Source organism: Schistocerca serialis, chromosome 3 (genome assembly GCF_023864345.2).
Source record: "Schistocerca serialis cubense isolate TAMUIC-IGC-003099 chromosome 3, iqSchSeri2.2, whole genome shotgun sequence".
NCBI classification, from domain to species: domain Eukaryota; kingdom Metazoa; phylum Arthropoda; class Insecta; order Orthoptera; family Acrididae; genus Schistocerca; species Schistocerca serialis.
In genome coordinates, this window is record NC_064640.1 from 905,758,994 (window position 1) to 905,773,517 (window position 14,524).

Consider the following 14,524-nt stretch of genomic DNA (forward strand, 5'->3'; position numbering starts at 1 on the left):
GCTTGCTTAATGGCCGCCTCCCTTAAAAAACGTGCGTAGTGTTGGCAAACTGCCAACACTACAGTTTGCACATGTCGAACCGCTGCCGCTGCCGCGTGCCGCGCTCCAGGTCCGCGCCGCCAATCACAGAACTCGCTGAGCCTGACGTCAGATACGAAACCCCGGGCCACGCGAACTTTCGCCGAACCTCTGGCGCGGACGCGGCGGCAGCTATGAAATACTTATCATCAGATTTCAAGGAAACTATTCGGCAGAAAAATTTGATTCTTGTGCATGTTACAGCCTGATATCTTCTCTCGATAAAGGACCGAATTCCTTTTCGTTATTCGTCGTGGTTACTTGCTGTATGGCATTTACGTAAACCATTACACGAAATTTTAATGAGTGTGCAGAGGTAAAAACGCATTGCGTGGACTTTGCGTACAGTTCATTTTAGGTAATACATTATTGTATATGAAGTTTAGTCGACATATCGAAATTGTTTTTAAAGCTGAATGCAGACCGATAGCTATCACCGTTCTCGAGATACTGAATGATATGTCGGCGGATGGGCTGTGCGGTGACCGCGCGCGGGTCGCTATCGATGCGACCGATACTTCGTCCTGCTCGTCGCAAACCATGTGGTTGTTTCAACCGCAAATTTCGTAAACGGTTCAAAAAATCGAAACGTGTTTTTTTGCAAACGAGAACTTGTAAAAAGTCATGTATTTCGGCTCATGATAAATATCCTAAATCTATTTATCTACGGAGATACGAAAGTAACTACAGTTAAAAAGAATGGATAGATGAATTTTTTTAAATGGCGATTAATGGCATGTGGAATGAGAAGTTAAACCGAAACTAATTTGCTGGTATTTCATAAGATGTAATTTGCTAAGTATCTACAGCAACTGTTTATTTCCTTTGGTAAGTAAGAAACGTTTTTGTCTTGATCCAGTGTACTTTATTTGTTTAAGACGCGTTTCGTCTTTTACTTTAAGGCATCTTCGGTGGAATCTAGAAAGATTCAGTTTTGTTTTGATATGTGATATTTGCAGACTATAAAACAGTTCACATCATTTTTTACGTGAATAACTGGATACTTACAGTTAATCGAGTTTTTGGCGGACATCTTTGTTTCCCCTCACCTGGTCACATGCTGGAGGTTGAACTAAAACTTAGCTTATGGAACATAAGCACATTTTCATGTTTGCTCTTTTTTCTTCTGTCACTAGCTGTGGACATTTTACCGAAAACCCTTATTTACAGTCGAAACTACAGTGTGTTCACCTCATGTTCCTTCCTGTTTGGTTTGTTTATGTGCATGTTGTCAACCTAAAGAATTATATGCTGAAATCTTGTGTCCCTGTGTTTTATCGATGACACCTCCAGAGCTTCAAAAAGTGTTTTAATTAAGATTGTCAAAACCTTTCTCTAAACATGCAAATGCTATAAATACAGTTTTGCAGTTCTTCAGCCTGTCTACTTAGCTAAGTGGTAGGATAAGTATTGCCTTGCATGTTCAGACATTTCACAGGAATCTAACATTCTGCTTATGATAGTTTGTATAATCCCTCTCCCTCTCCTCTCTACATATTCCTTCCACTTTCTAGCCTTCTCTTATTTACTTAGTACTGGCTTGCCAAATGAGTTCCTGACAGTTGCTTCTCTTTTGAGCAAAGTTTTCTTTCTTCTTTCTCATTTTCATTCACCTATGTTTTCCAAGTGCAAAATCGCGTTGCGATTTTGGTCTTTCTGTCAACGTCATATTTAGACATTTCTATTTCCCATGGCCTACTTTATTTGTTGCATTTTTATATTTTTCCCTTTTGTCAATTAAATTTAATATATCATGTTTTATCTAACGATTTCTACTGTACCTTTTTCCCGTTCACATACTGTGCTGCATTCACCACTTATTCTCTCAAAGATATCCATTCGTATTCTAGCGGATTCCTCTGTTTCAGTTAGTCGTTGCATTACGGTAACTTTAAGATTATCGAAAAACTGTGGCTCTTGACTTATTCAAGTTCCATCTCTTTAATTTGCTACCGTTTACTGCCTCTTTAGTTGTAACCTGCAGCTCGTAACCAATAAATTATTGTCGGTTTGCGTCTGCATCGGGAAATGTCTTACAATTTAAAATCTGGTTTCGAAAACTCTGTTCCAAATATATATTATTCTTTCATGATTCTTAAGAAATTTTAAGTTTTTGTCTCGCTTAACTATCTGAATAATCTCTTTTATCGTACATTGTTTCAATGTGTTAGGAGAGAGTGAACAATCATGAACAGTAGTCATGAAATTTGTTCATGGTGAAATGAGAAAACATGAATAATGGAATATGTGAAAGAGTACATTGTACAGAAAATGAAAAATTGGTATGTCTTCACCAAACTTCGTCTTTCCTTCATGTAGGTGTAAGATATAGTTAATCAAATGCGCCGGGCGTTTCAGTGGGTTCCGCCCCGTACCTCAGTGGCTGTCCGTCATTGGCTACCGCTAGCGTCTGCCGCTGCCAACGCCAATTCCGCGAGCCGCTGCGTCAAAGCGGAAAACGCTTGCCCCTGCCGTTGCCGCACGCCGCCCTGCTGCGCTGTAGTGGGAACCGGCCTTTAGGGGCTGTGGCGCTTCCCCGAATTCAGAGAGAGGCGTGCTAACACGCGCGGCTATCCGGCCGGTTCACGGTATTAGGTAGGCATCTCTAATTAAATTGCTCGTGTATTTATAAATACTTTGATAAGTATGTTAGTCTTCCTCTGCCACATTATACGTCACTGAAAGCAGTATAACGGTACTGAATTCAGTGAAAAATATTGACGATGTTGTAACATATCAGGTTAAGAGCTCTCAAGTTGGCATGTATGTTATGACATACGTGATTGAATATATTCCGAATACGCACCTCAGTTGTTTACGACTTGTGAATACAATAATTATCTTTTTTGTCTATTTTGGTTAGAGAACACCGCAGCTGTGGCAGTTACACTGCAGGAAATACTGCAACCAGCCCCAAGTTTTTTTTTGGAATGTTTTTATTGTACTATCACGAGTTTCAGGCCTGCGTCCATCGTCAGATGCTAGCATTGACTTCATTGCAAGTTTTACATTTGTGTTCTAAAATATAATAAAGTTTTTGTGATCATACTTTAAAAAAAGGTTTTAAATATGCGTCCTAAAATATAAAAAACTCTTTTTGTCTACGTAATTTTACACTTATATATGCTCTATACATTATGCTTACTTCATGAAAGCCGGCCGCGGTGGTCTTGCGGTTCTAGGCGCTGCAGTCCGGAACCGTGGGACTGCTACGGTCGCAGGTTCAAATCCTGCCTCGGGAATGGATGTGTGTGATGTCCTTAGGTTAGTTAGGTTTAAGTAGTTCTAAGTTCTAGGAGACTGATGACTTAAGACGTTAAGTCCCATAGTGCTCAGAGGCAGGCATTTCATGAAAAGCCCTCCTTTACGGATTACGAGACAGAGTTTTGATTTTCTTATACGGTCCATGCTCACCATTGAACTGAACTGAATACAAGATGGCGGATACATTTGTTTACATCGGCTGCTGATTTGATGTGACAAAGAACGTGTTATGTGTACAGATATGACACGCATCCGGAGTTACTGCAAAAATAATTCTTCGTAGTATAGATAATTTTATACAGTTATACATTTAACTATTTAGGTTTGAAGATGCTAGTAACGGCCAATGACGAATTTCCTCTCTGTCAGTTAATTGTTATTTTTATATAAAAAATGGTTCAAATGGCTCTGAGCACTATGGGACTTAACTTCTAAAGTCATCAGTCCCCTAGAACTTAGAACTACTTAAACCTAACTAATCTAAGGACATCACATACATCCATGCCCGAGGCAGGATTCGAACCTGTGACCGTAGCGGTCACGCGGTTCCAGACTGTAGCGCCTAGAACCGCACGTTATTTTTATCATTTCAGCTTATGAGAACTGCATGAAATTTTGGAGGTACCTTTTTTTTAGTTCCAGTTGATCACTAAGACTGCAGTCAGGCTTACTGTGAAATGTGGTTGTTTATTTCTAATTCCTCTAACGAGTTCATTTGTACTCCTGTTTTGTAAAATGTAATACCTCTAAGTTTTCTTTGATGCTTATATCTTCGTGTTGAGCTAAGTGAGTAGCGAAAGTTGACTTATTTAGGTCTGGTATTTATAAACTAAATTGCTCTGTGTGCCCCAAATTTTACACTGGGCAAGCTGGCAGGAGTTTCAACGCACAGTACCGTGAACACATGGATGATCTCAGGCTAAAAACCTTAGTGAGTCAACATTCGCTGCTCACTTAGCCCAGTACGGAAACACCTCCAATATTTCATGCAGTTCCCATAAATTGAAATGATAGTTATAACAATTAACTGGCAGAAAGAAAATTTGCCATTGGCCATTACCAGAATCTTCAAATCTAAATAGTTAAATGTATAACTGCATAAAATTACGTGTTTGATGCCATATCGGTAAACATCGGTATACGTATCACTTTCTTCGGCACATCAAATCAGCGGCCGGTGTAAACAAGTGTGTCCGCCATCTTGTGTTTAGTTCTGTTCAATGGTCAGCATGGATAGTAAAAGAAAATCAAATCTCTGTCTTGTAATATGTAAAGGAGGGCTTTTCGTGAAGTAAGCACAATGTATAGAGCATATGTAAGTGTAAAATTACGTAATCATGAAAACTTTGTTATACGGCGTGTTCAAAAAGTCTCTCCGCCGTACCGAATGATTGCTAGCCGCGCGTGCCGTATGATTGTTCGCCTGCCTGGGTTACTTCCCTTCAAGTGGACTCTCCCAATGTCCCACTGTTTCGTTTATCTCAGCCAGCGGCTGTAGTATCGTTGGTGTGTGTCGTTACGTGTTGACGTGAATGTTTAAGTTTAGTTCCTTTGTTCGTTTGTTTCGTTTTTGTCACTGTTAAAATGCTTACCATTGAAGAACGTGAGTTTTTAGTCGAACAAGTGTTCAAAGTTTGCGGTAAATACACACTTTCAGTTCGTCAAACATCTAATTCAGTTTGCCCGGAGAGAGCACTCCCACATCGCGATACTGTGCGACATTTGATTAACAAATTTCAAAGTACGGGTCCAGTGACAGATGCAACGAGAAGTGGTCGTCCTAGCGTTTTGTCTGAGGATAAACTACTCGATATTTCCGATAAAATGTCCACGAGTCCGAACAAGTCAGCAAGAAAACTCGGCCAGGAAATCGATGTTAGTGTCGGAACGGCCCATACAGCTGTAAGGAAAAAATTAGAACTTTTCCCATACAAAGTGACAGTCGTGCAAGAACTGAAAAATACTGATCGTGGCAAGAGACTGCATTATTATCAGTGGTCCAAAAATTTCGTTCAACAAAATGGAAGGGATATTCTTAATGAAACGTTTCTTACTGATGAGGCGTGGTTTCATTTATCCGGGTACACGAATTCGCAAAATTCTCGTATTTGGAGTACTGCAAATCCATTGTGTATTCATGAGGAACCATTTCATTCTGTGAAAATAGGAGTTTGGATTGCAATTTCTAGACGTCGGATTGTTGGTCCCATATTTTTCAACGAAACAATAAACGCACAACGATACTGCAGTGATATTCTGTACCCATTCATAGGAGAACTTGTGTTAAGTGAAATACTGAACGGTTATTTTCAACAAGATGGTGCAACCGCGCATACAGCTCGCGTTTCAATGTCACTGCTTGCTGATGTTTTTGATGATCGCATAATTTCACAGGGACTTTGGCCTCCACGATCTCCTGACCTAACACCACCTGACTTTTTCTTCTGGGCTGCAGCGAAAGCAACTGTCTATAAAAACCATCCAAAATCCATCGATGAATTGAAAACTACAATATACACTTTCACTGCTTCTGTTACAGAAGAAATGTTACGGCTTGTGTTTGGAAACATGATTAGACGAATTGTGTATTCAACAACAGGGGGACACTTTCAACATTTAATGCGAAAATTTATAAGTAAAAATGAATATTCAATAAATTAATAACTTGTATTTCACTGAGTTTCGTTTCGGTATATTCACTGCGGCATACGGCACGCGCGGCTAACAATCATACGGCACTGCGGAGAGACTTCGAACACACCGTATTTTAGGACGCAAATGTAAAACTTGCATAGAATCAACGCTATCATCTGACGATGGTCTCAGGCCCCAAACTAGTAGTGGTACAATAAAATCATTTTAAAAAATTTAAAAATCTTGTGCCTCGTTGCAGTACTTACCACGGTGCAATAATTATCTTTCAGCTTTCAAAAATATTAATTTAAAATTAATTTTATTACTTTATTGAGTTGAACAGCAATTGGTATTAATTTCTTCATGTCTGTTATATTCAGCAGCGTTATAAAGTTGGCAGTGTTTAAACTTTCAGCGTATTTTCCTTCAGCGCAATTGTGTTATTTGCAACAGAATGCTTGCCGCGGCTAGATGTATGTGGAAATGCGCAGCTCTTTCGTATAACAGCAACATGTAACGTCTATAGGATTTCAGAAACTGTTTTATGTAGCAGGATATCAACAGTGCCGATAGGTAGCCGGCACGGAAGCTCAGCGTGTTCGGTCAGAGGGCTAGCTGCCCTCTGTAATAAAAAGAACTCAGTTAATGGATCAACAACGAACTGAAACGGGTGTCTTTCGACGTCCGCCCAGAGCAGATACAATGACCGAAAACGAACAAAATGAGATAAAAAAAATAAAATTGGGTGAAGTGGCCGTACACGTAACTCTCTCGTCCATCGACGTCGTAAAATCTAAAATATGAATTGTCATAATGGCGATTGTGTGCTGTAAGGCTCTCTAAGTGAAACGTTCGGAAGAACTTGTTGAATAATGTACAATGCTTACTGAGAAGATATCAGTGTTAAATGCAGACAGTGTTGCAACTGAAACGCTATCATTTGTTGTGTAACTGATATGGGCGTTGTGGATGATACGACAGTGAACTGTGACTTAAAACTGCAATAATCTCCAGTAATTTTATCAAATGGCAGGGTAGCAAACTTAGAGTAACTCTTCCATGCAAATTTTCATGTAGTATTAAGTTTGTAAGTCAGAGATAACGAACGGACACAGAATTTATTGACAGGAAGGGTGGTTTCGTCACAGTATAGATTTGTTTGTAGAAAGGTCGATAATCAATTTCCGTGACAGCGTTTATCTTTATTTTTGGGTTTTGTATTGTCACTGTTGGGATCCATAATATCTTACTACTTACGTTTGGCATTTTTGCACACACATGTATGTTCATAAGGAAATAGGTATATTCGCTCGTGTGAAAATTAGCAATCTCGTGTTTGATTTAATTTCACGACTGAACTTTTATGTACAGGTCCTCAAGAAGTTTTGCAGTGGCTATACGTAACAGGAAGTTCTTTGTCGACGTTCGCTTGCTTCTTTTCTCGTTCAGCATCGGCCCCATCGGTATACTTCAATTCGAGCAGTTGCACGTCCATCATGTCTTGTGAATATAGTTGTATAACTAAACCCACTTCATCACACAGTGGTAGATCTTTCACTAGACAATATATTCAGGCCGCTAAAGGACTGCTATTTCTCTCAATTTCTACTAATTGTGGTTTGTTTGGATCCCGATGATTATCTAGCTATGTCTGGTGTAGAGTGTGTATAAACTCATTGGTATAATATACAACGGTTATTAGAATCAGCCTAATCTCATTGGTACGTGATAATTTCTGTTTTATCTAGAACACATTCTAAATACTGAATTAGAAAGTTATACAATTCCTTTACTCTGATGACCAAACTCCTACTAATGTCTACGAGAATTACTGCGGATTTTTCTGAAGTCTATTCTCTAGTTGTTTGCTTGATTTATTGAGTCACTTCTCAGAGCCAGTAGTGTTATCCTCTTAGATGATGCCTTACCGGCATAAATGCAGCTTGAAAGTAATTATAGATTGTAACATTTGAACCAGTGACAACTAAAAAAAAAAAAATGATTCAAATTGCTCTGAGCACTATGGGACTTAACGTCTGAGGTCATCAGTCCCCTAGAACTTAGAACTACTTAAACCTAACTAACCTAACGACATCACATACATCCAGGCAGAATACATACAGGCAGGACTCGAACCGACGACCGTAGCAGTCGCGCGGTTCCGGACTGAAGTGCATAGAACTGTTCGGCCACCGCGGCCGGCGACAACCAAACGTTTATTACTAATTTTCTTGAAAATCACAGCTGTTTGAATTATTCTACAAAGTAATGTTAATTTTAAAACACACCTTTAACATCCAGGCCACCACGATATTTGTCCCATCCACGGAGGCGAACCTGGTCTCCGAGAAGATTTATGAATCTGTTGAAATCGTCACTTCCAAATTCTGGAACAGAAGAGAGTCATGAATAAATGAATAAATACATGTTCCCTGCGGGGACTTCGCTTGTATTAAAGGCAGTAAGCAACATAAAATAAGTATAATTTTAGACAATTCTTATTGTGCCAAACACAAAATTCCCTTTTACATAATTCCAAAGTCTTAATTCTCTAGTGAACATTAAACAGATTTAACTACCAATATTTCTCCACAATGTTAGGTACTTGCGTCAGGAAACTTATTTCTTGATTTCGAGCCCAGCCCCACTTTTAGGCAGTAGTGAACAATTATATCTTAAATTGGACCGTGGAGGAAAGAATAGGCTAATTGAGACTTGGAGAATACGTAAACTTTATACTTGTTTCTAACAAGATTTCCAGCTGAAGCATTTTAAAGTTAATCACAAGGTAGCGGTTAAAGCTACTCCCATTCTCTTATGAAGCATTTTCAATCAACTTCCGTCGATCTGACAAACTAATTAATTGCATTGAGCAAAAGTGAGATTCAGAATTTGGCTACATGAGGCGGCTGCTTTGGACCTACAACATTGACCGTAAACTAGGCAGGTAGCACGTACACTGAAGCACTTGTTTGTATAAATTAATACAAATAAGCTAAAAAATATGTCACCTGGTAAGAATATATTTGTGAAGTAAAATTCAATAATTTATGTATTTGGCTCAATCCTTGTATCCACACGTCATAAATTGTCAATAGTATTTTAAATATTGATAAACAACGTATGTACTGCACGAACTGTACATGTGGTAGAGTATATTCGTTTTTAAGGAAATTTCGATTTAACGTGAATTGGTTTCATTGTGTTGACGAATTACGTTTAGATAATTTCATGAAAAGTGAAGTGGCCAACTAGCTTACCACTGAGCCAAACCAAGGAAGCAATATCTTACAGTAAATGTTATCGTCTTATTTGAGGGAAAAAAAGCAGGAAACAAAATATACAACTACAGTAATATTTAAGATTCGAAACGGAGAAATTGAAATCTGAAAAGTTAAAGGAATGTGTTTATAAAATTAATGGAATTTTCCATCTGTATTTGGCAGAACACATATAATACTCAAGAAGATCATCAGACTTTTCCTTATTTTCTCACAAAGTCGTTTACATCTTCTCAGACCATCCTCATGTGAAAACAGTCACATCTTCACATAACCAAAGCATACAATTCATGTAAGTGCCAGGTAAATGAAGACGAGACACACGGAAAAATAAGTAATCTGTTTATTATTTTAAAAGTAATTACCGGAACTGTTAATAAATTTATCCCACTGTGAGACAAGACGATCACGGAACGATTTTGCGGTTGACTACGGAAGCACGATCCTACCCAAGTGAGCACCTCTTCGTCCGAAGCAAAACGACGGGTACCAGTGTCTTTCTTGACGGATCCAAAAATATGGAAATCATATGGAGAGAGATCGGGACTGTATGGAGGATGTATAACGGTCTCCAGGCGAAACATCTGCAGCGTATTAAAAACAGCGCTGACAGAATTTGGACAGGCATTATCCCGCAACAGAATTATTTCAGTGACGAAGCGCCACTCAACTCAGAGGTGTCGAAATAACTGCCTGTTACTCCGGTGCCTAGCAGTCAATGACAGGCTGTCTCTATACAAGTACATTTTTAAAGTGCTCGACGAAGGTGCATGGGTGTTGTCGAACTGGTGTGCCTTAGAGTGACCTTAGAAAAAATGGTTCAAATGGCTCTGAGCACTATGGGACTTAACATCTGAGGTCATCAGTCCCCTAGAACTTAGAACTACTTAGACCGAACTAACCTAAGGACATCACACACATCCAAGCCCGAGGCAGGATTGAAACCTGCGACCGTAGAAGTCGCGCGGTTCCGGACTGAAGCACCTAGAACCGCGCGGCCACAGCTGTCGGCCGTTGAGTTGTCATCGTATGGATTTGAACGGTCCCACACGTAGTGGAAGTCAACAAAATATTTTCGCATTCTGAGGAGAAAACTGGTGATTGAAATTTCGTGAAAAGATCTATCCTCAATGAAAAAGTTTTTGTTTTAATGCTTGCAGTCAGACTCACTTTCCACAGCCATGGCACACTCTCCAGTAAGCACGATAATAGAAAACGAGCAGCCCTCCTTCGAAATTATTCGATGTCCTCAGTCAATGCTCTCACGTAAGGATCCCATACCGTGCAGCAAAGCTTCAGAAGAGGACGGACAAGCGTAGTGAAAGCAATCTCTCTGGTAGATCTGTTGCATCTTCGAAGTTTTTATCTAATAAAACGCGGTCTTTTGTTCGTCTTCCCACATTTTTTTCAGTGTAATGGTTCTAATTTAAGTTGTCCTTAACTATAGTCCTTAGGTATTTGACTAAAATTCACCCTTTAATTTTTTCGTGATTTATCGTGTAATCGAAATTTAACGGATTTCTTTGATGCTCATATGGATGATCTCTCACTGTTTATTGTTAAGGATCAAGTGCCACTTTTTTTCGGGGTGCACTCAACCTCGTGATGCCAAATTGAGGAAGTTCCTCGACCGAATATTAGCGGCTCCGGCCAAAGAAAACCATCATAACGACCGGGAGAGCTGTGTGCTGACCACACGCCCCTCCTATTCGCATCCTCAGCTAAGGATGACACGGCGGTCGCATGGTCCCGATGGGCCACTTGTGTCCTGAAGACGGAGTGATAAGTGCCACTTTTGGCTCCAAACGAACTGAAATGGTCAGTAGAGAAACGTGGAACACTAAATTTGTTAGGAGACTACTGAATGAAAAGAAAACTTCCCCTGTAATTGGTTTGAAAATATATGGTTGTACCGTGGCCTCGTCGTAGCAGTTAATTAAATAAATGAAGATGAGAAGACACATCCTTGTGGTCCCTTTGTAATGCAATGGTTCCTAACATTAATACAAAAGACAAACGATGATTAAAAAACTACTTTAGCATACAGATATGTGAGGAAAGTATAAATTTTGATGCTAATACTATGTACTAAGTGCATCAACGTCACTATATTATTCGAGAACTGAGAACAAAAAAGTTGAAAGTTTCCATGTGAACGCATTACGAAACAAGGTGAGTGTTTAATACAACGAATCGTTACTAACGCATGTTTTCAATGCAATAGTAATGCATCGTATGGTGCGATATAGCTGTTGAATGAAGTACTCACATCATCATCTTCAGAATCTGGGTTTTTTGTCTGAAAGTCATATAGCTAGCCAGCGTCTGGTCTATAGCTCCTTAAGTATTGGACTGCGAATAAACTCTGCTGATATTTGCTGCGATTTAGTGATTCTGCTGTTAAAATGTTTTATTAGCCCAACATTTCTGTCTTATCGTATAGTACCTATACTTACAATATACACTCCTGGAAATGGAAAAAAGAACACATTGACACCGGTGTGTCAGACCCACCATACTTGCTCCGGACACTGCGAGAGGGCTGTACAAGCAATGATCACACGCACGGCACAGCGGACACACCAGGAACCGCGGTGTTGGCCGTCGAATGGCGCTAGCTGCGCAGCATTTGTGCACCGCCGCCGTCAGTGTCAGCCAGTTTGCCGTGGCATACGGAGCTCCATTGCAGTCTTCAACACTGGTAGCATGCCGCGACAGCGTGGACGTGAACCGTATGTGCAGTTGACGGACTTTGAGCGAGGGCGTATAGTGGGCATGCGGGAGGCCGGGTGGACGTACCGCCGAATTGCTCAACACGTGGGGCGTGAGGTCTCCACAGTACATCGATGTTGTCGCCAGTGGTCGGCGGAAGGTGCACGTGCCCGTCGACCTGGGACCGGACCGCAGCGACGCACGGATGCACGCCAAGACCGTAGGATCCTACGCAGTGCCGTAGGGGACCGCACTGCCACTTCCCAGCAAATTAGGGACACTGTTGCTCCTGGGGTATCGGCGAGGACCATTCGCAACCGTCTCCATGAAGCTGGGCTACGGTCCCGCACACCGTTAGGCCGTCTTCCGCTCACGCCCCAACATCGTGCAGCCCGCCTCCAGTGGTGTCGCGACAGGCGTGAATGGAGGGACGAATGGAGACGTGTCGTCTTCAGCGATGAGAGTCGCTTCTGCCTTGGTGCCAATGATGGTCGTATGCGTGTTTGGCGCCGTGCAGGTGAGCGCCACAATCAGGACTGCATACGACCGAGGCACACAGGGCCAACACCCGGCATCATGGTGTGGGGAGCGATCTCCTACACTGGCCGTACACCACTGGTGATCGTCGAGGGGACACTGAATAGTGCACGGTACATCCAAACCGTCATCGAACCCATCGTTCTACCATTCCTAGACCGGCAAGGGAACTTGCTGTTCCAACAGGACAATGCACGTCCACATGTATCCCGTGCCACCCAACGTGCTCTAGAAGGTGTAAGTCAACTACCCTGGCCAGCAAGATCTCCGGATCTGTCCCCCATTGAGCATGTTTGGGACTGGATGAAGCGTCGTCTCACGCGGTCTGCACGTCCAGCACGAACGCTGGTCCAACTGAGGCGCCAGGTGGAAATGGCATGGCAAGCCGTTCCACAGGACTACATCCAGCATCTGTACGATCGTCTCCATGGGAGAATAGCAGCCTGCATTGCTGCGAAAGGTGGATATACACTGTACTAGTGCCGACATTGTGTATGCTCTGTTGCCTGTGTCTATGTGCCTGTGGTTCTGTCAGTGTGATCATGTGATGTATCTGACCCCAGGAATGTGTCAATAAAGTTTCCCCTTCCTGGGACAATGAATTCACGGTGTTCTTATTTCAATTTCCAGGAGTGTAAATACAACTACACTTTGGTGTAATCATATATACATGGATGTTATTTTGTTCCGCTACATAAAACAACTTAGATACTATGAAGAATATGCAGGCTTCAACATATCTTTACTAAAACTGAACCATAGTGTGCTTTATTTTGAAGTAAAGTTCGTAAAGAGTGAGACGTTCTCAGTACGCAACAAAAAATGTAAAGGAGTTTGATACCAGATGGATTAAAATTAATAATTTATTTGTTGTCTGTCGGTAATGATTTTATGAGAGTAGAGTATCGTTAAAGATAGTTATAGGAGGTGGATAAAGGAAACACCAGAAACACATTACCATGCCTAATATGGTGTAGGACAATATTCGGCGTTCAAAACAGCTTCCAGTCGTCCAGGAATGGATAAACACAGGTCCCGTATGGTTTTCAAGGAGGGAATCTTATACCACTCCTCGTGCAAAATAGTGACAAGTCCATATAACGATGATGGAGCTGGATAGCGATCACGTATCCTACAGTCCAACGTAGGCCACAAACGTTCAATGATATTGAGATCTGGTTACTGGTGATTAGGGGATATGAGATAGTTCACCTTCGTGCTCACAAAACCACTGCTGGACGATGCGAGCTGTGAGAAAAGGGGCCCTGTCGTCTTTGTACACAGCATCGGCAGTGGACAACACACGTTGTACCACGGGATGGATCTGATCAACCAAAATGGACACACAATCCTCGCCAGTAATGCGACCTTGCACAGTAACCATGGGGCCCATGGAATACCACGATATGGCTGCCCAAATCATAGCCGACCCCGCCATATTTCACTATTGGGACGTAAACTCGACCAGAAGCTGAAAACAGTGTGCAACAAAACTCATTCGACCAGCTGATTTCCTTCCACTGCTGCACAGTTCAAGTTTTATGGCTTCGGCTCCACATTTTCCTGTTACGGCCATTTGCATCAATGATGAGTGATTTCGGAATTCCAGCTCGCTATGCAGTTCCCACCTTATGGAGCTCCCTTCGTGTTGTTTTGGTGCTGACAGCCTTCGCGTCTGCGATACTCAGTTCTGCAGTGACTTTTGAAGTTGTCTCTCCATATTTTTCGCCACTATCCTCTTCAATGACTGTCCGTCACGATCACTCAACACGCAGTTTCGTCCGGGTTGGGACGTAGCGGATGATGTTTTTCCGCTTGATCTGTATGCGACAAAAATCCTCGACATGGTTCCTGTTAAAACATAAAACACTTCGGCTACCTTTGTAACAGAAGCTCCCACCATACGAGCACCAATAATGTGGTCACGTTCGAATTCAGGAACCTCCGACACAATGCATTCACAACTACGCAGAAAGCCGTTATAACCACTACTGAAACTTGCGCCATATTGAGGACAT

The 14,524-nt window shown here is 41.5% G+C and overlaps 1 protein-coding gene across 1 annotated transcript in view; it reads right to left on the bottom strand.

Moving 5' to 3' along the window:
• Positions 1–14,524, bottom strand: part of LOC126471314 (GTPase-activating Rap/Ran-GAP domain-like protein 3) — a 346,167-nt gene that overhangs the window by 173,697 nt on the left and 157,946 nt on the right. The window contains exon 9 of the mRNA XM_050099436.1: positions 8,265–8,363. Within this exon, the coding sequence (XP_049955393.1) occupies positions 8,265–8,363 (99 nt within the window). The remainder of the gene's footprint in view (positions 1–8,264; positions 8,364–14,524) is intronic.